At 36.7% G+C, this 19,869-nt stretch overlaps 3 protein-coding genes across 3 annotated transcripts in view; 1 reads left to right on the forward strand and 2 right to left on the reverse strand.

Annotated features, from left to right (window-relative positions):
- The window catches only part of LOC107599292 (biliverdin reductase A-like), an 11,502-nt gene extending 8,775 nt beyond the window's left edge, over window positions 1-2,727 (forward strand). Inside the window, exons 3-7 of the mRNA XM_016290837.1 lie at window positions 592-711; window positions 803-900; window positions 1,064-1,171; window positions 1,256-1,424; window positions 2,233-2,727. Coding sequence (XP_016146323.1) covers window positions 592-711; window positions 803-900; window positions 1,064-1,171; window positions 1,256-1,424; window positions 2,233-2,497 — 760 coding nt within the window. The 3' untranslated portion in view covers window positions 2,498-2,727. The remainder of the gene's footprint in view (window positions 1-591; window positions 712-802; window positions 901-1,063; window positions 1,172-1,255; window positions 1,425-2,232) is intronic.
- Window positions 2,728-4,272: 1,545 nt separating this feature from the next.
- On the reverse strand, window positions 4,273-8,613 carry LOC107599250 (WD repeat-containing protein 48-like). The gene is made up of 10 exons (XM_016290788.1): window positions 8,491-8,613; window positions 8,142-8,239; window positions 7,959-8,066; window positions 7,775-7,871; window positions 7,225-7,320; window positions 6,565-6,670; window positions 6,372-6,459; window positions 6,194-6,270; window positions 5,791-5,983; window positions 4,273-5,075 (listed from the first exon to the last, which is right to left on the reverse strand). Exons 1-10 carry the CDS (start codon window positions 8,579-8,581, stop codon window positions 4,980-4,982), a joined length of 1,050 nt encoding a protein of 349 aa, XP_016146274.1. The 5' UTR covers window positions 8,582-8,613; the 3' UTR covers window positions 4,273-4,979.
- A 4,604-nt stretch (window positions 8,614-13,217) lies between these two features.
- Window positions 13,218-19,869, reverse strand: part of LOC107599277 (interferon-induced very large GTPase 1-like) — a 15,143-nt gene continuing 8,491 nt past the window's right edge. Inside the window, exons 8-10 of the mRNA XM_016290823.1 lie at window positions 19,812-19,860; window positions 18,713-18,798; window positions 13,218-18,165 (exon numbers count right to left, since the gene is read on the reverse strand). Coding sequence (XP_016146309.1) covers window positions 13,354-18,165; window positions 18,713-18,798; window positions 19,812-19,860 — 4,947 coding nt within the window. The 3' untranslated portion in view covers window positions 13,218-13,353. The remainder of the gene's footprint in view (window positions 18,166-18,712; window positions 18,799-19,811; window positions 19,861-19,869) is intronic.

Below are 19,869 nucleotides of genomic sequence, written 5' to 3' on the forward strand. Positions count from 1 at the left end.
TATATATATATATATATTGTAGTGGTGTCAAACGATTAATCGCAATTAATCGCATCCAAAATATTTATTTTGTAAATATAAATACACACACATGCATGGATATATTTAAGAAAAAAATGTTACGTTTATATATTTATATATGATATAATTGATATGAATTTAAATATATACACATAAATACATGTAAATATTTTCAAAATATATGCTGTATGTGTGTGTCTTTATATATACATAATGAATATACACAGTATGCACACATATATTATATAAACAAAAGCGTTTATTTTGGACGCGATTAATCGCGATTAATCGTTGTTGTAGTGGTACTATCATATATTTTATAAATGTTCACAATTGAACTTGTTATATATTATTATTATATTATACATTATAATTACTTAAAATTATTAACAAATTTAGAGGCCTATTTTCAAAAAGATTATTTTCTATCTTAGATTTGTTTGTTTTTTTCTCAGGACGTAGTCATGTTTCATTTTCAAGATAAATAATTTGAAATATTGAGCTTTTCTTATGTTTCATATATATATTTGAATCTGTCTAAAGTTCTGCTGGTGTTTTGTGTTTGTGTAGGAGGAGTCTTGAAGACCAGCAGGGTGTGAAGCAGCTCTCGATGACGGAGCCGTTGAGCAGAGATGACATCCATGTGGCGTTCATATGCACGGAAAACACCAGCCATGAAGAGCAAATCAGGTGACACACCGACTTCCTCCTCACACACATAATCACTTCCTCCTCACATGTGGCAGAAATGATCATCTCTCCCTGATCTGCTCAATCTCAGGCAGTTTCTGGAGGCGGGAAAGCATGTGTGTGTTGAGTATCCCGTAACCCTCAGCTACGAGTCTGCAGTGGATCTGTGGAATCTGGCTCAGCAGAAAGGTGAGTTTCTGTCCTGATCTACAGCTGTGGATGCATAGCATGTCTTCTGGAGACGCCCGAGTAATTATTTGAAATGGTAGAAGTTTGTCTTTATATAGCAGTTACATGATATGATTCTGCCTGCAAGATGGCTGAATGTTTAACTTCTATACGGTATCTTCAGGCCTGGTGCTACATGAAGAACATATTGAACTCCTCACTCCTGACTTTAAACAGCTGAAAAAAGACATAGCTGGGAAAACTCTAGAGGAGGGAACGCTGCACTTCACAGGTAATGACTGTATAATAGTATGCAGTTCATCTTTTTAAAGGCTTCCTCCAGGGTTTTGAGTGATAGTGGGGTTTTTCTTCTCAGGTGGATCCCTGAAGCCAAATTTTGGGTTCCCGTCTTTCAGCGGTATTTCCAGACTGACCTGGTTGGTTGATCTTTTCGGGGAGCTCACGGTTACTGCAGCATCTCTGGTGGAGGAGAAAGACAACAAATACATGAAGATGACGGCACACTTACTGACCCGACAGCAGAAGTGAGTACACTGCATCCACAGACAGCGAGTTTTACAGTGGAAAAAAAATTATTCAATGTAATATTTGTTTTTAAATGAATACATCATTTTCTTAAATTGAAATTTAATTGATCTTAATTCTAGATATTTTTTTAGTGGATAGCTGACAAATAGCTGAGGTTAAATTATAATTTCTTTTTTAATTTTCAGTGAAACAGGTCACCATTTCATCAAGTTTTCCACATAATATGTAAAAAAAATAAAAAAATAATAAGAAATCATTTTTTTGCAGTTAAATTGTCACGTAGAGTGAGAAATAAATGTTTAAACATACTTAAAAACACACATTTTAGGGAAAAAAAATGGTTGCTTACTGGCGCAGGTCGAAAGATCCCATGCACAAAACTCCTTAATATTTCAGTTCTGACTCCCTAGATATAATTTGGGTCCTTCCTTCAGTGTAAGCCTATGGGATTTTTTTTACCTGTTATCATCTGTCATTTATTTATTCATTCATTCATTTTTAAAAAAATATTTTTTAATGAATAGCTGAAAGTAACATGGTGTGTATATATACAGTATATATATATATATATATATATACAATTTCATAGCTGAACAATATGGTCATGAACACAAAGATGTTAAGTTAAAATGTAAATGATTGTACTTAATGAAATTAATTTATATTATTTGAAGTAAAACTGCTCACCAAGGTTTTTACTTGATGACAAATGAATAAATATAAGTCTGATATTTGTATTTATTTATTTATTTTATCACCTGTGACACAAAAATCACAAGTTAATCAGAGATCTTTCTGACACAGGCCTCTAACTTGGATTGAAGAGCGGGGTCCAGGGCTGGGCAGAGCCAAACACATACACTTTCGCTTCCAGGACGTCACCATCACGAAGCTTCCTACAGGTCAGCAGGAGCCGGTCAGTCTGTTCATGCAGGATCTGGTGCTGTTCGGCCGGAAGCTGCAGGGTGAAGTGTCTGCCGCCGAGCTCCAGGAGGAGAGGAGCAGGATCTTACACTGTCTGCAGCTGGCAGAACGCATTCAGCAGCTCAGTGAAAGCACACAGGCCTGAACCTGAACCTCTCCACGCTGCATCTTCACTAAATAAGAAGAAATGAGTCACTGTGGGCATGAGTTCAGTCTTTTCCTACATGGAATTGTGGGATGTAGACTGTGGTGTACAGACAGACGACTAGAGTGGAAAATAATATGAAAATAATTAAATATATAGATTTATTTTCATTTAGAATTTTTTTAACAGTGAAAATCAGTTTGCTGATCAGTTGCATTTTATGGTATTTTGTTTCTATATACATATATATATATATATATATATATATATATATATATAAAAAAATTCCAGTCTTGAAAATTGAAGTGATTAAAAACATGTAATCTAATTCTATCAGCATAAAGTTTAACGTTTTTAATTTGTAAATGTAATTAATAGTTCTGTGTATATGTAACTAGTGGGCCACATCAGTATATGCAGTAACAGCTCATTCCTTTATTGTATCGTGTAACTCATAACTCTAGTTATTGATTAGTTATTGCTAATTTGTTATTCAACAAAAAGGGATGATTTCTGCTGACTACTTTTTTACAGTTTTGTAGATGAGTTGGTATTTAGGATGTGACTCGAACACTGACTGGTGCAGCACATTTGCACCAAATTTCAGACAAATGATCCTCCAGAGCGCTGTAAAATATTTATGGACTGTTGTTTGGTTTGATACATCATGTCATTAACATATTAACATCAAGTTACTCTGTTGACATTTTATATTTCTGTGAAAACTGGATGAGCTCTGTAAGTGTTCATACATGCTTTGAGCAAACTCGATTCATGCTGTGGTGACATTCTGTCATTCTTTCCTGTCTGTGCTCTCTCTGGGAAAGCACTGAATGAAGCAGATCATAATCGCAATTAAAATGCACATATTGTCAGGGAAGCATACAGAGAGGGAAAGAAATGTTTTGTGTCGAACTAATATGCAGTGTTTACGTTTGTCTTCATGTTTACATATTTGTGTTTTCAGTTAATAAACAAATTGTGCCTGCTTTATGGAGTTTTCTGCAGCTGAATCTGCACATTAACATATTAAGTGCAAATCAGAAGTCTGATAACCTGATTTTGTTTTACACATGGCCACGTAAAATTATCACCACATTGCAGAAAACAAACAAAAAAAACATCCTGTCCATGAACTACTTAAATGTAGTAAAATAGCACTACTACCATGGTTTGTATTTTGGTGAATAATTGAAATTATTAAAATGATTTTTTTTTTGCATTACGTTACAGAAATCAGTTAGGTGTATATGCTTAATTTTCTTAAAATGAAGCAAAAAAGGCTTAATTTTTTAACGCAAACCAGTAACACTTTACAATAAAGTTTACTAATTTAAGTATTATGAACTTTTATTATTGAACATTTATTAATCAATTTCTTATTTTAGTTAATTTGCACATATACTAAGAATTTTTTTGTTTAAAGTTATATAAATTAGTTACTTTATTATGAACAATATAATTACACAATATTAAAAAATGTACTACTTAATAACATGCTAATAACAAATAACTGCTTTGATAAAAGCTGTTAAAATTCTTGTTCATTGTTAATTCATGATACCTAATGCATTAACCACTGCTAAAAACTGAACCTTAATTTATCGTTACCATTTTTTTTTTGAGTTAAAATATGACTTCGATGAAATCCAGCATTTATAAAACACCCTTCCCAAAAGTAAAATATTGACCATATACAACTTTTTCAGTTTCAAAGTTTATTCACAAAGTCAGTTCTAATGTCAGTTGACAAGGGCATTTTTTTTTTTTTTTTAAGAAGTTGTGGTAAGGTGATTGCAACACTGTCATGTGCACAGATCCACAGAAATCAACTAACAAACTGAAGAGAACTATACATTTGGAAAGTGTCTCGCACACGTATGCAGTCAATTGCAACTATGCATTCAAATCAGCCTGGCTGAAACAGCACTTCTTGTTCCACATTGGACAATGTAGATTTCTGATACAAAAATAGCTTCAAATAAATTAAGTTTAACATTAAATCTCGAATATAAAGATACATTGTTTACTTGGAAGAAAGCAAAATAGGGAGCTTCAAAGAGCAACTGATTTTGGATCTGGTCTAGTTGAAACGTCTCTGGAATGTCTGAGAATGGAAGTACTCGTGTGCATCATCATCATCATCATCATCATGACTCATGTTAAGCTGGACAAGACACGTCGCTAAACACAACAGTAATATATATATATATATATATACACAGGGAAGAAAAATCAATGAAATAAAGGCAGACAAAAATTTGAAGTCGTAGATCACAGAATGTCTCAATCAGCAGTCAGTCTTTATCCTTCAACTGTCGCTCAGATCTTTCTGCTTGCTCTTATGAAAAGAGAAAAAAACATTCCTCCTGGGTGACCATCAGACCTGAGAACAGCAGGGCATTCTGGGATGCTTCTTCTGGAAGTCAAAGCGATGCGGGTTGAAGGAGATTAGGGTCTATGCAGGGGTCAGGGGGATTTCTCACGTGGCTTTCTGTCTATAATGAACGGTCAGGTCTCCACCGCTCTTCCAGATGAAATGCTTTACAGTCCTGAGGTCCATGTTTGGATCCAAAAGCTACAGAAGACAGCAAACATGAACAATAGAGTACGAACAAGCTTTTCACATTGTAACATGAGCTTGGTTTGTTTACTAATTAGGAGCACAATGCAAATTATATAATGCTACATGTAACATTCAATGCAGTGGAACATTAATAAGTATGTAAATAATGTTAAAGTAGCAGAAAGTCACCAAAACTGTAGGATTTACTTAGGTTCAAGTGTCTTTTCACACTGTTTAACTGGGGTTGAGGCCACTTTAACCCTGGGTTAATCAATGTTTCACACATGTCACTTTATTACGAAGGGTTACTGGTGTCACTAAAGCTGTGTGAATTGTAACAACCAATCAAAACTAAATAATGGTCACCTCATTTAAATTCTTTTCAGCATCTGGGGAAAATAAGTTGTTGAACAGCGAAAAATGAGCACATTGGAGTGACGAGGGTGTCTCTAGTATTTATTTTTTTTGTCTGGAGGAAGTAAAGATAGGAGGTCTAACCTGATCTAAACACATGAGCTTTTTATTACGAAGGGTTACTGGTGTCACTAAAGCTGTGTGAATTGTAACAACCAATCAAAACTAAATAATGGTCACCTCATTTAAATTATTTTCAGCATCTGGGGAAAATAAGTTGTTGAACAGCGAAAAATGAGCACATTGGAGTGACGAGGGTGTCTCTAGTATTTATTTTTTTTTGTCTGGAGGAAGTAAAGATAGGAGGTCTAACCTGATCTAAACACATGAGCTCAATCTTCTCTTCGGCCATCACCGCCACGTCTTCCTCTTTCTCCTGCTCTCCTGGTTTGTCATTGGCTGAGGAGCTGGTGGTCTGTGACTCAGTGTCGAGGTTGATGATCTTCTCGTAGACGTGTTCCATCACTTTCCGAACCTGCAGCATGTCGCTAGCGGACAAACGGTCCCTGAAAACAACAGATTTTGATGAATAATCAGTTTACTGAAGATCAAAATCCAAAATATTTAAATGTATAGTCCAGCCTAGTAATGTATAGACAAATGTATAGCCCAGTATGACTTTTTAACTAGAAATATTTAAACAGAATAAGACTTATTACAAGCATTTGATTATAGAAAACTTTCTTTATATACCATATTTTACAAATATAGCATACTTTTTGAGTGTTTTGGCCCCAGACGATGAATGCGGTTGGAGGTAGAACGGGAGCTTGTTGAATTTTGGCATGTTTTTCTGTAGCAGAAAAGAAAAGCAGTCAATATACAATCAAAAACATTTTTCAAGTCCATATGCTGGACACATAATGGGATGATTGTGGGATATGAAACGCTCACATCTACAGTGATATCAATAACCCATTGAGGCACAGTTTCATTCAGTAATGTGGACTCTGTCTCTCCTCCAGAATCGCGGCACAGTAACCTGGAATTGAAAGGAAACACGGCTTATAATGAAGACAAAATACAGGAAGGAAAGTCAGGTGAGTTTAATGAGTTCTTCATCAGTTCTGGACACTGTTATTCTGACCTAAACAACGTTCTTCCTCCTGCTTCACCAAAGATGACAGGAGTGTGTGGAGGAACCTGGAAGTAGCCGTTGCCCTTTTGAATTCGGCTCTCCTGTTCACCGTTCACTACAGAGAAATTCACACAGAAAATTATACAATCAGAAACCAACTGCATATTTCCATAAATTCCATTAGCTCGCAAACCAAGCTTTGCTCAAATAATTCCACACATTCTTTGCTGATAGGGAAATGTCAGTATACATTGTAAAGAACTCAGTGAAAATGTATGATAAGAAATGTATTATTAAATACACACTTATTAAAAATCTTATTTATATCAGAATTATTAGTATAAAGGCAAATTCTACTGAATTGCTACACAAGAAATAGGCAGCAAACTATGCTTTAAACAAAGCCATTATGCTTAAAAAAAAAAAAAAAAAAAAAAGGAACCACTACCAAAACAACTGCATGCATTCATGTGCATTAGGCAATCCCAGAATGCATTGCAAAAAAAATTCTAGGACTAACTAAAATAACAGAATAGAGTCAAAGAAAATTTGATTCACTAATGAAAACTATTAACAGGAGATAATTTCAAAATAATGATGATAATAATCAATATTGCCTTTATTAAAATATTCCTTTACAGAAAAAAAAAGAAAAGAAAACAAGTATACCATGGTTGAGTTCGATTTCCTCTTCTTCCATTGGGTTTATATGAGTTCTGGGCCAGAACTCTAACAGCGCCTGCAGGAGCAGCCCACCCAGGTTCACTGAAACACACGAATAAACACGAAGAATAGTTGTTACATAATTCTTACTGTCAAATTAGTCATACGGTCAGAATATGAATGATAAACACTTGTTTCACAAATCCGTTGTTTATCTGTATCATCATCTTGTTTTCTATATGTCCTTACATCAAAAATGTAGTAAGACTTGTTTAAAAAAAATTGCAAAATCAAAGGCATTTCTATCTTGATTTATTAAAGGTGATTTATTGAAGTGTGTAATTTCAGCAGCCCTAGTGGCACCAAATAGATTTACAAAAAATACAAATCATACAATTCTTCAAAGAAATTACTCAAAAAAGCATATAGTCTAGCCCCTATTTAATTGTGTTTTGCCTCAAGAATGTCATTTTTGCAGCATAAATATTAGATATTCAGCTAAAGAACAAAATACTTAGTCACAGCAAAACAACACTAGGCATTTAGAAGACATTACACTTTGGATCAGAGCCGTCTGGGCTTGTAAAACAAGCATCTTTAGCTGCCACCCATGCCGCAAAACAATCACTTTCATCCAGCGTGATAGTCAGCATCTGAAAAGCAGCAAGAACAGACCTAGCATTCATTATCTTTCATCTTCACCCTCATTACTAACCGAAAAACAAGCTGCTAATACTCACCCCTGTCTTGAGATCGACAGAAAACCAGTTCGGCACATAGACCATCTTGAACCTCTTTTTAATTTCTTCATCAAAGTCCACTTTACCCAGGTCTTCCCCCTTACATGCCTACAAAACACAGAATGAGATTAAATAAGAACTGGCTTTAAGATGCCACAAAAGCTTTTCATGATCTGTTCTTACCTTGAGGACATCCCAGAATGCCACACTGTTATTGGAGTCTTTGGTAAGTATGTGCCTCTTATCATTGAGAATATGACACTGAACGATGTTGGTGCCACCTGAAATTGAATTCAAGCGCTCAGTCAAAGATTAAATCAATTATAGAGAACAGTCGAGCACATTTTGATCAAGTGAGATTAGTAATCAGTCATTTAACGAAGGCTTCTACCCAAAGCAACAAGTTCCTTACAGTTTGCCTTTGGCTCACTCAGGGGTAAAACCAGCAACCTAATGGTTACCATCCCTGAGTTTTAAACCAATAGGCAACACCGATCTGACACTCAGGTGCCTGCTCTAGCAGGTCATTTACCTTTGATGACCTGCTCTGGCTGTGTACACAGTGCAGTTAAAGGGGCACTACAGTCGTTGTCATAGTCTCCGGATGCTCTGAAGTTCTGCATGCCTTTTAGAGACTGAGATTGACAAATAAACAAATACAGACAGATATGAGCTGAAGGAACGTTTTCATTCAGTTTAATATATAGTTCAGTCAGGCTGATGGGTTGTTAATGTAACTGATGATATTCAGAGAGTTAAAACGACTTGGCACAAGCTGATTGGTTCATGCTTCATACGCAGCCAATGAGCTTACTGCCTTGCATTTATATGGCTGGCTAGCATTCACTTGAGATTCCTGCAGCGCGCTTTCAGAGTTTCTCTGAAACCCTCCACCTTCCCCAGCTCCACCTGTATACATCTGCTACGGGATATTTTATATGCTATTTGTGCAGCAGCAGTATGTCTTAAATACTCATGGCACCGTATCACCGTAGTTTCCAGGAAACATATGTCGTAAAAACCGGAAACCGTAGCAAAACGGTGCACACCAGTTTGGGCTTGAACTTGCCCCAGGATTTTTGCGGAAATGGACATCTTAAGATTTCAGATACCGATTTTAAATCTAAAATAGTTCAAATGCCATCAAATTGCACATGACATAATAGCCATCCAGAGTAGATGTAAGATACAAAACATGACTGCTTGAAAAATTATGTCCAATATGAAATTAAACAACAGACTAAATAAATATATTGAATTCCAGTCAGAGCAAGAGACTTACAGTGCATAATCACATCCACCAATTTCCTAGAATAAATCAGATCTAAAAAAGTCACAAAAAACATCTGTTATCAATTTATTTTTGTAAGCTGAGGATTCTTTTTTTTTTTTGACTTAGTAAATCATTAAACATTTCCCACTGGCTTAACAGTCACATGTTTGTCTCTCTAAACTTTGATAGTACTGATCCATAGGCGGGGAGGGGGTCCTATCTGAGGTCTAAGGGTTGTCCCCCCTAAAAATATGATTAAAAACCACGCTGTGCATTGTAAATAACAATATTTTATACCTTAAATGATTGTGTAAGTAGTATAACAATAGAAACGGGGCAAAAATGTGTTTTGAGTTTAGAAACATTTTGAGTCTCCCCCTCCCTTGCCTCACAGTGCTTTGGTCCAAATGCCTGCTTTCCTCTTTTACATCACCTAGGCTGCAGTACACACACACAAAAGTCAGGTGAGAGAGAAGTCAGTTGTGGAACTCCAGTAAGTAAAGCTGTCAAGGCTATTTTATTCACTTAAACATGCGATGAAGTGATTATTTTCTCTTTAATACAGATGATGCCAATGTATTTTTCATTGAGTCGCTATGCTAGCAATAATAACGTTACCTGCTTGAGGGAAAGGGTTGCCAAGTTTTCATAACAAAACCCGCCCAATTGCTACTCAAAACTAGCCCAAACTATCCGCGTTTCGAGGGGGTTCTCCGGTATAAATCTCGTTCCAGGGGCTAAAATACACATTATTGGGGTCGCTTCAACCCGCGGCAACAGTGATAAAGTAGGAAAACCACGGACTTGGCAACACTGTGACAGATAGTAATGTCTACAATGGACACGAGCGCTGTCTCGGCCAGTGTTGCCAACAAATTTTCAGGGGAAGTTGCTAAAGGAAGTTCGATTTGTTGCTAAAAGTTGCTAAATGATGTTGTGATGTCATTGCGTGATGACGTCATTACGTAATCACGACACAAAATTGTGTCACTACATTAAAAAAATATATATTTTTATGTTCATTTAGATTTGTTCGTAAAATAATATAAATGCATAATATAATGTTAAAATATAAATAATTTTTTTTAATATACAACATTGAATTATTGAACACTTATACATTTTTGAACGATTACAAGTTTTTTTATTAGCTCGTAAACTAGTAAAACTACACATTCTGAACAATTATAGTTTTAAGCAGTGTATTAGTAGTCAGTATGCTACACTCTAAGAAAATAATTCACAGGTTTTTACCTGCATTTTAAATTACGCATTGTATTTTGTGTTTCGGGTTACAACGGATGATGGATAACGGATAATGTCCTGGAAAATTACTAGTACCTTTTACATTTTTCTAGATATTTTTCTTACAGTGTATACTAACTGATCGACAATCACAGGTACAAGCTACTAACGAGGTGTATCATAAATGAGCAATTATTAAATTATTATTATTATTATCAAATTGAACAATTACAAATAGCAGTAACTTAATTCACGTGATCTGTGTACTGCTATGCATCTTTGGTTTCCTCTTCTTGTGAAATTTAGATGGAAAATGTGTGCCTTTTTATTGTTTGAGCCACTTATCAAAATTTGCTAAAAGTAGCCAAATAAAATTTAAAAATAGCTAAATATGTTGCTAGGTGCTTTTGGAAGAAAAAGTTGCTAGGGTAGTCTGAAAAGTTGCTAAATTTAGCAACAAAATTGCTAAATTGGCAACACTAATCTCGGCGCGACTACAGCAGCTTGAAGTTGTCTAATTTGGCACAGTCTCTCTGCTGCACTAATAGTAGTAAGACTTTCCTCTGTGTATACATATCCTTACAAGTACCGTTGTTTCTGTATTATGTGTGACCCCTTCAAAAATGACTCTTAAGAAATTTTATGTTTATTGTTCTCCCTTTTTACTGTTAGACGAAATTTACACCCCTGTACTGATCAAACCATCAGTTCAGTTCAGTTTGTTGTTTTTGTACTTCTATTGAAGTGTTTTAATCTTTAATTTGTACTTCTGTTGGAGTGCTTAATTAATTCTTTACATTCATGCTTCTGTTGTTGAAGTGTTTTAATTCAATAAACATTGTTTTTATGATTTTACAATAAATAGCACAATCTACTATTTACTATCTATTTTTATAAAATGTATTCTTTTAAATTTTGAAAAATGTCCATGTGTTGTAAGAAATTGTATTATCTAAGCACAAACTAGATAAAAATGTGTGTCCCACTTTACCTGAAAAAGCCTGAAGAATAAAAATAGCTACTTATTATTCCTTCAAAAACGAATGCACATAGAGCAACACAGCAGACATTTGCCACAGCTGTTGATATTAAAGTGTGGATGAGGGGAATGTTTTAAATTATTACTAAATAACTACTTACTTAGGCTTATACTGTTATGCATTAAAAAAAATCTATTGCAGTTTAAAGTTTGTTAACTTGCACTATTTACATGTCGTCTGTCACTATTAAAGGGTTAGTTCACCCAAAAATGAAAATTCTTTCTCTAATTACTCACCCTCATGTCATTCCAAACCCGTAAGACCTCCGTTCATCTTCGGAACACAAAATAAGATATTTGTGATGCATTCTGATAGCTCTCTGACCCTCCCATAGACAGCAAGGGTACTACCACGATCAACGTCCCGAAACGTAGCAAGGAGGTCGGTAAAATAGTCCATGTGACATCAGGGGTTCAACCGTAATATTACGAAGCTACACTAATACTTTTTGTGCGCAAAAGAAAAAAATAATGACTTTATTCAACAATTCGTCTCCTCCGCGTCACCCTAGCGCCATTTTGGAGAGTATCCACTGAACGCAAACAGCGTATGTTGTTCTGTGTCAGCCACACCACACGGATACGTTGTTTTTGTTCAAATCAAAGCACAAACAACGTAGAAAACGTATCCATAGGTATATGTAAGTTATGCGCTAAAAAACTAAAACAAACTTTAGTTCATTCACCCAGCTTTATTTAGAATTTAAATCATCACACAATTTAACAAAACCTAGAACTACAATATGTCTGTGATAATGAGTACAAATCAAAAATATTCTATGTAGGTACTATAAGAGCTTTCTAAAGATTAAAGTGGTTAACAATTAGGAAACTATGGTGCGTTTTCATCTCTGGTAAGCAAAACAATGTGGTTGGCTTTTATTTATTTTTTTATTTTTTAAATTTTGACTTTTGGTTTTCATCCAGAGTAGATATAAGATACTACAACATTATAAAACAACAACAACAGTAAATATAATTTAGATTGTACATCACAGTCAAATTTATATGTTGTATTCCAGTCAGTGCTAGATCATTACATTTCATCATCACATCCACCAATTTCCTAGCATGGATCAGAAGATCTAATAAGTCACAAAAAAAATCTACGAAGTCACAAAAAGTCTCAAAAAAATCTACGAAGTCACAGAAAATCTAAGAACATCAACAATTTTGAAAAGTAAATTATGAAACATTTCCAATTGGCTTTAACAGTCATGTTTGTCTCTTTATACTTTGATAGTACTGATCAACGCATCTACAGTGCATCTAAATCAGGGGTGGGCAAACTTAGCCCTTCCAGGCCACTTTCCTTCAGAGTTTAGCTCCAACCCTAATCAAACACACCTGAACCAGCTAATCATTGTCTATTTGTCTTCAAGACTACTAGAAGGCTACAGGCAGGTGATTTTTATCAGGGTTGGATCAAATCTCTGCAGGAAAGTGGCCTGGAAGGGCCAAGTTTGCCCATCACTGATCTAAATGAAAAGCTCAGCAGTGTTTATAACAGGGCTGTCCAAACTCGGTCCTGGAGGGCCGGGTGTCCTGCAGAGTTTAGCTCCAACCCCAATTAAACACACCTGAAGCTAATCAAGCTCTTACTAGGCATAGATACTTCCAGTCAGGTGTGTTGAGGCAAGTTGGAGCTAAACTCTGCAGGACACCGGCCCTCCAGGACCGAGTTTGGACAGCCCTGGTTTATAACAAAACTATCATATATCATATAAAAGCACAATGTACTGCATATATCAGTTTGGAAACACTGTTGTGTGAAACAGGATGTACAAGTATCATCTTTAATCAGGGAGCTGACATAGTGCCATTTGTTTACTTTCCCATTACATGTATTTATCCAAACTCGCCAGAGCTTCCTTTTTTGTGTATCGTTTCCATTCATCTGGAATCTCACCATACCCCTGGAATGTCTTACTGTAGTATGTTTCCAGATCTTCCTGGAATCTGCACACAAACCACTTCCAGTATGGCAGCTCAGAGTTATCAGGCGTGATGCTCCAGTTAGCATATTTAGGACCTCCTCTTCTGTATTCTTTCCAGGGGACTGAATCATCTGAGGAATTTGGGCAAAAGGATCGATCACTCGATACTGCTGTTGTGCAGATATCAATAGCCAGGTTTCTTGTTCCTCTGTAAGACCACCCATTCAGTCCAATATTGCGGTGGAAAGGAACGCAGTGATCTCCAGGATGGTCTTCCATTGTGTTGGTGCAGATGACTTTACAGAAAGGACACTGAACCCAACAGCACTGACAGAAGTGCTCAATCAAAATCTCACCTGGTCTTTTCCTGCACTTCTCCAATTTCATGTCATTAATGTTTTTAAAACTGTTCTGTAGGTTTGTCATCCTCTCCTTTAGACAGTCACTCAAATATTTCTCAAGAAAATCCAAGTCTTTAATTTCACTAAGATCACCACATGAGTTCTCTCTGAGTTTCAGCTCATCTGTCAGAGCTGTGGTGAAGCATCTAAACCACATGCTACCATCTCCATTCCGACTCTTGACCTTCACTGTTGTGGCTTTCACTGCATTATTTACAATCTGCTCCTTTTGTTTTAGATTTCCTTTGAAAATATTTAGAATCATTTTGTTTTGGCTGGTGAAGTAGCTTTTCACTTCGTTCTTTATGAATTGTTTGAAATGTTCTCTGGGATTATGAATATATTCTATGTACTTCTCAAAGTCCTCCTTTTCTGCAAGGGATCTCAGAATGTGTTTCTCCAGATTTGGTCTGTTCTCACGTAAAGCTTTTATGTCAGACCTCATCTGTGTGGCCAGATCATTAGCAGTTTTGTTGTAAACTGCTTGTAGGATAGATGGTTCAAGTTTGCTGCAGATGAATTCACATAGTATGGTTGTTGTTGTTGCTCCTTTGTAGTAGTTCTTGAAGATGTTCCAATATTGAGTTTTCTGCTTATTAAGATAAAGTCTTGGGTCATTTGTTTCTCTGAATTCTTTGTGGAGTTCAGTAAAAGTCTGTCTGGCAATCTCACACACATGGAGACTCAGATCTATGGTAAACTCCCTTTTCAATTTGTATTTTTGGCTCATGGATTGATGTTTCTGTACTGATTTTTTAACACAGTCTGTTATTTCTTGAACAAAACTCTCATTGTAGCCTCGCGCTCCAACTGGTGACTTCTTTATTATCATTTCAGTTTCCTGAATAATTTTGTGAGTCATATCCCTTATTGAGTAATGAAGTTCAGCATTTAGGCCCATGTTCTCTTGTGGCTTTGGAGTCCATCTAAAATATCCTATACCTGACATGATTTTTTGACCGAACCGACCGAACATTCCATTCTTGCTTTTCTTAGAGCTCTCAGTAGCTTCCTCTGAAGATGCCGTTTCATCAGAGCACTCCAGATGCTTCTTTAGTATCATGTAGTCACAATAATCATTCCGGCAGTCTATCAGTTCATAGTTTTTTTGTTTTAAGCGCTCATCTACAAGAGTCAGTTCATGGTTTTCAGATAATATCTGTGTCACATCCTCCCAGAGGTTAATGTCTGTTAGTGGAGGTGTGTCTTTGGTCATTTCAGTGACCCATTTACTCCACATTGTGTCAAACTCCTCCTTAAGCATATGTTCATCTGTTCCTGTATTTTTCAGTCTCAAAGCTAGCTCCTTGCTCCGACTGAAAAGCTTGTTTTCATACTCTGTCCTTCTTTGATCCAGCTGCTCCCTGGCTTGTTTCTGTTCAATCGCTTCATCTAACTTTCTTTTTGTTCCCTTCACAAGGTCATCATGAAGCTCTTTGATTCTGGTTTCAAATCTTCCTCGCCATTGGCACAGAATGTCTTTGTCTTTGTCCTCCTCAAAGTAAGACATGATTGATTTTTCTACCTGCTCCTTTGTCATCCTCATGTCAGCCAACAAGTCATTTTCCTGAACGTTAATGCTTCCATTAGCAATTCTGTTGTAGAATTTGTCTTCAATGCCGATCATGGCACTTCTGAGGCTCCACGTCCAGTCACTGTATTTAGTTTCCAATTTTCTGTATACCGCAATCTCAAGTGTGTTTTTGAAGCTGAACACAAAGTTTTCATTCAGCAGTGCACTCCACAGATCATTAATACGCACTCTGAACTGAGACAGTGTAATGCCATTAGAATTGGAAGCTTTTGAGAGAATGGTGTCCTTTAACTCCTGAATATTTCTGCTGTAGTCGGGGTTCGGTGGTGCCATTGGTGGGCTGCCTTCCCAGAGCTGTGCAAAATACTTCACATCATTTTGAACGTCAAATGTAATGACGTCACTGAAAAACTCTGTATCACAGTCTTCCTCTTTAGCGGCGAGTTTAGTCATCTCATCCAGTTTCTCCTGCAGTCGTCTCCTTCCCTCCATGTTTTTCTCTCCAGCTGTAACATCAGAAACGTTCTGATGCACAAACATGCAGCTTGGATTCAGTCTGATCTTCTTCATCCTCATGAAGGCCTGAACAACAATCTGAAGAATGTCCTGCATCTCAGCTGTGTTTTCTCCGAAGACGTTGATCAATGTCATATTTCCAAGACCAACAACAAATGTGGCCATTTCATTGTCGTGATTTCTTGTTGCCCTTCCGGCCAGTTCTAGGGCACGAAGTCCTTCAGTATCAACAACTAGAATGTAGTCAAACTTCAGCTGTGCTTTCATCTCCTCCGACACTCTGACCAGCTGCATGAAAGCTCCTCTGGTGCATCTGCCAGCACTGACGGCAAACTGCAGTCCAAACATAGCGTTCAGCATGGTGGATTTCCCAGAGCTCTGAATCCCTAAAACTGACAACACATAGACCCTCTTGTCTCCCAGTTTCTGGATGAGTGCATCAAGAACAGCAGTAACCCAGATCAGAGGAACATGGGCAGCATCACCATCCATCAGCTCCAGAGGAAATCCAGAGATCATCATCTCTGCTGCAAGACTTGGAAGAGAGGAGAAGTTAAACTGGAGATCTTTTTTGTTTTTCTTTACAGATGAACATGATTCATATATCTGGCCGATCTCTCTCAGTATGTGCTCCAAGCCAAAAGTTGCAGCTTGTAGTTTCTCAGATACTCTCTCAAGTTCGTCTTGTGCTGCTGTCATTTGCTTCGATTTATCATGTTTCTTTTTAAGATTGAGGACTGTTGACCATTTTTCATCATACTCATGAAGAAGGGCTGAAAGACTTTCAGTAGTGTAATTGTCTAGAAGGATGCCCAGCCATTTAAAAAAATATGCCACCTCATTTCCTAGGTGTGAATTCAGTTTTTGAATATAGATTTGGATAAACTGACTCAAGACAGATGTTTGTTGCTGTTCACGGATTTTCATCATTTCTGATTGCTTAGAACAATTGTTTTTTTCTATGTTGCTTCCCTTATGTAGTTCTCCTAATGTAGGTCGATGAAGTTCTTTATTCTTCTGGCACCACTGATGCCACAGTTTTCCCTGCAATGGCAGAAACGATTCTTTGATTTTAGTCAGATCTTTATCCTCCAGTAAAGTCATCATCTGCTGTGCTGCCTGTTTTCCACTCCTGAGGTCTTCATCATTGTCCTCATCTACTCTGATATCAGAATATCTGGCCACGTCTTCAAGCTTGAAAATAGAAGATGACTCTAAAGACAAGAGCCCATTATTTATAGCTCTTCTGATTTCTTCAAAAACGACTGACTGATTTCTGTCTTTCAAACCGATTTTGTATTTCCCTTTCCGCATTTCTGCGAGAGCTGAATCATTGTCAGTAAGAAGGCAGATGAGTGGCTTTGAGTCCTTGTAGAAGGTTTGGATCTTGGTCATGCTTTTGTCATTCTTGTCAAGTTGTGGTAAAATAGCAACATTTACAGAGGCCATTTCAGTCAGGATACCCAGCTGCTTTTCATGGGCTCCTGCATCACCATGGAGGTTACAGAACGCAACACAATGAGTAAATCTGTCTGTTTTCTCTCCAGATGGACAGTACCAGGCAATCTCCACCACTCCGTCCATCAGCACTCTGGTTCTGCTGCTGCCTGGGCAGTTCCTGTGGAAGAATGTGTTGTGTTTCTCATTGATCAGGCTGTTCATCAGCTGAGACTTGGATGAGGATGCAGGACCAAAACTGAAGAAAGCCACCATTGGGGTTTCTGCCTTGTAGACTGGCAGGTATTTGCTAGAGATTTTACCTGTATCATCAATTGTCTTCCAGCTCTTGTTAATTTGTCGAAATGTCCAGAGTGGGAACTCAATCTGTTGTGTGAATGGATTGGGTACAAGCAGAGGCAGAGCATACTGACACTGTGAGAGTTTAGTCACCATAAGCTGCTTTAGGAAACTATCAGCACAATGAAACACAGCCATCTGAACATCCATTAAGTGGACTGCATCTAATTTGTTTGTTTCATCTGAGGGTTTAGCAGTTTCTCCAAAAATAGTATCAAAGGCATCAGCATCATCTTCAGATGAGTCATTGTTACTTTGTTGTGTGTGATGTTGTTCATTATTCTCTTTTATCTGGAGGTATCTTGCTCTGTAGTCCATCATCATCAATTTTTGTAGAAAAACTGAAGCCAGCTCCTCTTCTGCACAAGAATCTTGGGACTGTACAATTGGCTTAAGAAAATCTACAGTTCTCAATTTCTGATGTTTTCCTTTAAGATTAATCCTGTCAATTAGTTGCTCTGCACCCTGTTGAAAGTACCATAATACTTGTAAATAGAAGTTTGAAAAGCCATGGAAAAGAATGTTAATTTGTACACTTTCTGATAATTTAATAAAATTTAGAACATATGACAATTATAAAATATGCAGCCTGATCTCACTGTTAGGCTATGCATATTTGTATGTATTTGCAGGTACAAAAACATACATATTTGTACATTTGAATAGATGCTGAAACTTACCAAACATTTTAATGACAGCATCTAAAACATTAACACTATTACATATTTACAGCTGTAGAAACATAAATCTGTTATCATCAATATCGTAAATCAAAATTGTACTATTTTTACATATATTTTAGATCCTTTTCTCCTACCTTCAAACCTAACCACTTTTAAACAATATAAAAAACACAGATAAATGTACAGTGACAATTATTTTAGAGCTGCTAATCCTACTCCAGATGACGAATTGATTACCCTTCAAGGTGAAAATATGAAAAACTATATATTATTTATATATATATATAATGTATATATATTTATATATTATTTATGCATATATTTCTTACCTTTTGTTTTTCTCCTTCATTGGTTAGATCCAAGCTCCCCAAAGGCTGTGTGATAGTGTCACCGATGCTTACTTCTATTTCTGCACCTTGATTTTATGAAAACAGAGTAAAAGATTCTTTGGTAGATCTTTTGAAGAATTTTAAACGAACAGCACGATCAGACTTCCGATTCAAGTTCCAACTCCGCTCAGTTAATTCTTTAATGCAGGCTAATTCAAAAACACCAATGCTGACTGAGCCATTAACAAATGACATAATAAAATAAAGGCACAAGTGGCAATTATGAACAGCAGTAAATTCAGTCATATCTTGCAATATCACATTAAGTTTGGACATTGTGTTCAGCAGATATATGTCGATTTGTATAATTGTAAGAAGAAGTTGACAAGTGCTTTTTCTTTTTCCAAAAATTTTTAAATGGAGGACAATTTTTCTCACAGTGAATTATAATTGTTTTTATATTTTTTTTTACTCTAGCCCTTATGGTTCCAGAGTTCTGAAATAAAACATAAATTATAGCGCCACTTAGTGTCCAACGGAGTAGTAGCTCAAACTAATGTTAAAGTTCCCTTTTGGTCATGTTATAGTGCCCCTCTGATCTGGCCAAGGGAACATGATTTAATTTTGCCCCTGCCCAAGCGGAGGTCTGTGCACACCACTGCTACAAATAGTATTGAGATCATGTTGAATTAAAAATTTTGAGACTTAATTCCACTAACAACTTCCATATGAATTAAAATATAGGAAAAGGACATGACATGTGGCCAAGTATGGTGACCCATACTCTAGATTTGTGCTCTGCATTTCACCCATCCAAGTACACACACACACACACACAACAGTGAGTAGTGAACAAACACTCACACACACACACTGTGAACACACACCCGGTTGCTCAAGGGTCTCACCTCAGTCATGGTATTAAGGGTAGAAGAGAGCACTGGTCATTCACTCCCCCCACCTACAATCCCTGTTGAGTACCGAGACTCAAACCCGCGACCTTTCGGTTACAAGTCTGACTCTCTAACCATTAGGCCACAAAAGGGAGTTAGTAAGACAAAAATCAATATAGAGTCTGTGTTACCACTTTGATACTCACTGTTTTGTGGGTCTCTCAAAGAGCTGTACATCTCTCTGGTGTAGCACTGCTGATTATT

Source organism: Sinocyclocheilus grahami, unplaced genomic scaffold (assembly GCF_001515645.1).
Source record: "Sinocyclocheilus grahami isolate Dianchi unplaced genomic scaffold, SAMN03320097.WGS_v1.1 scaffold263.1, whole genome shotgun sequence".
NCBI lineage: Eukaryota > Metazoa > Chordata > Actinopteri > Cypriniformes > Cyprinidae > Sinocyclocheilus > Sinocyclocheilus grahami.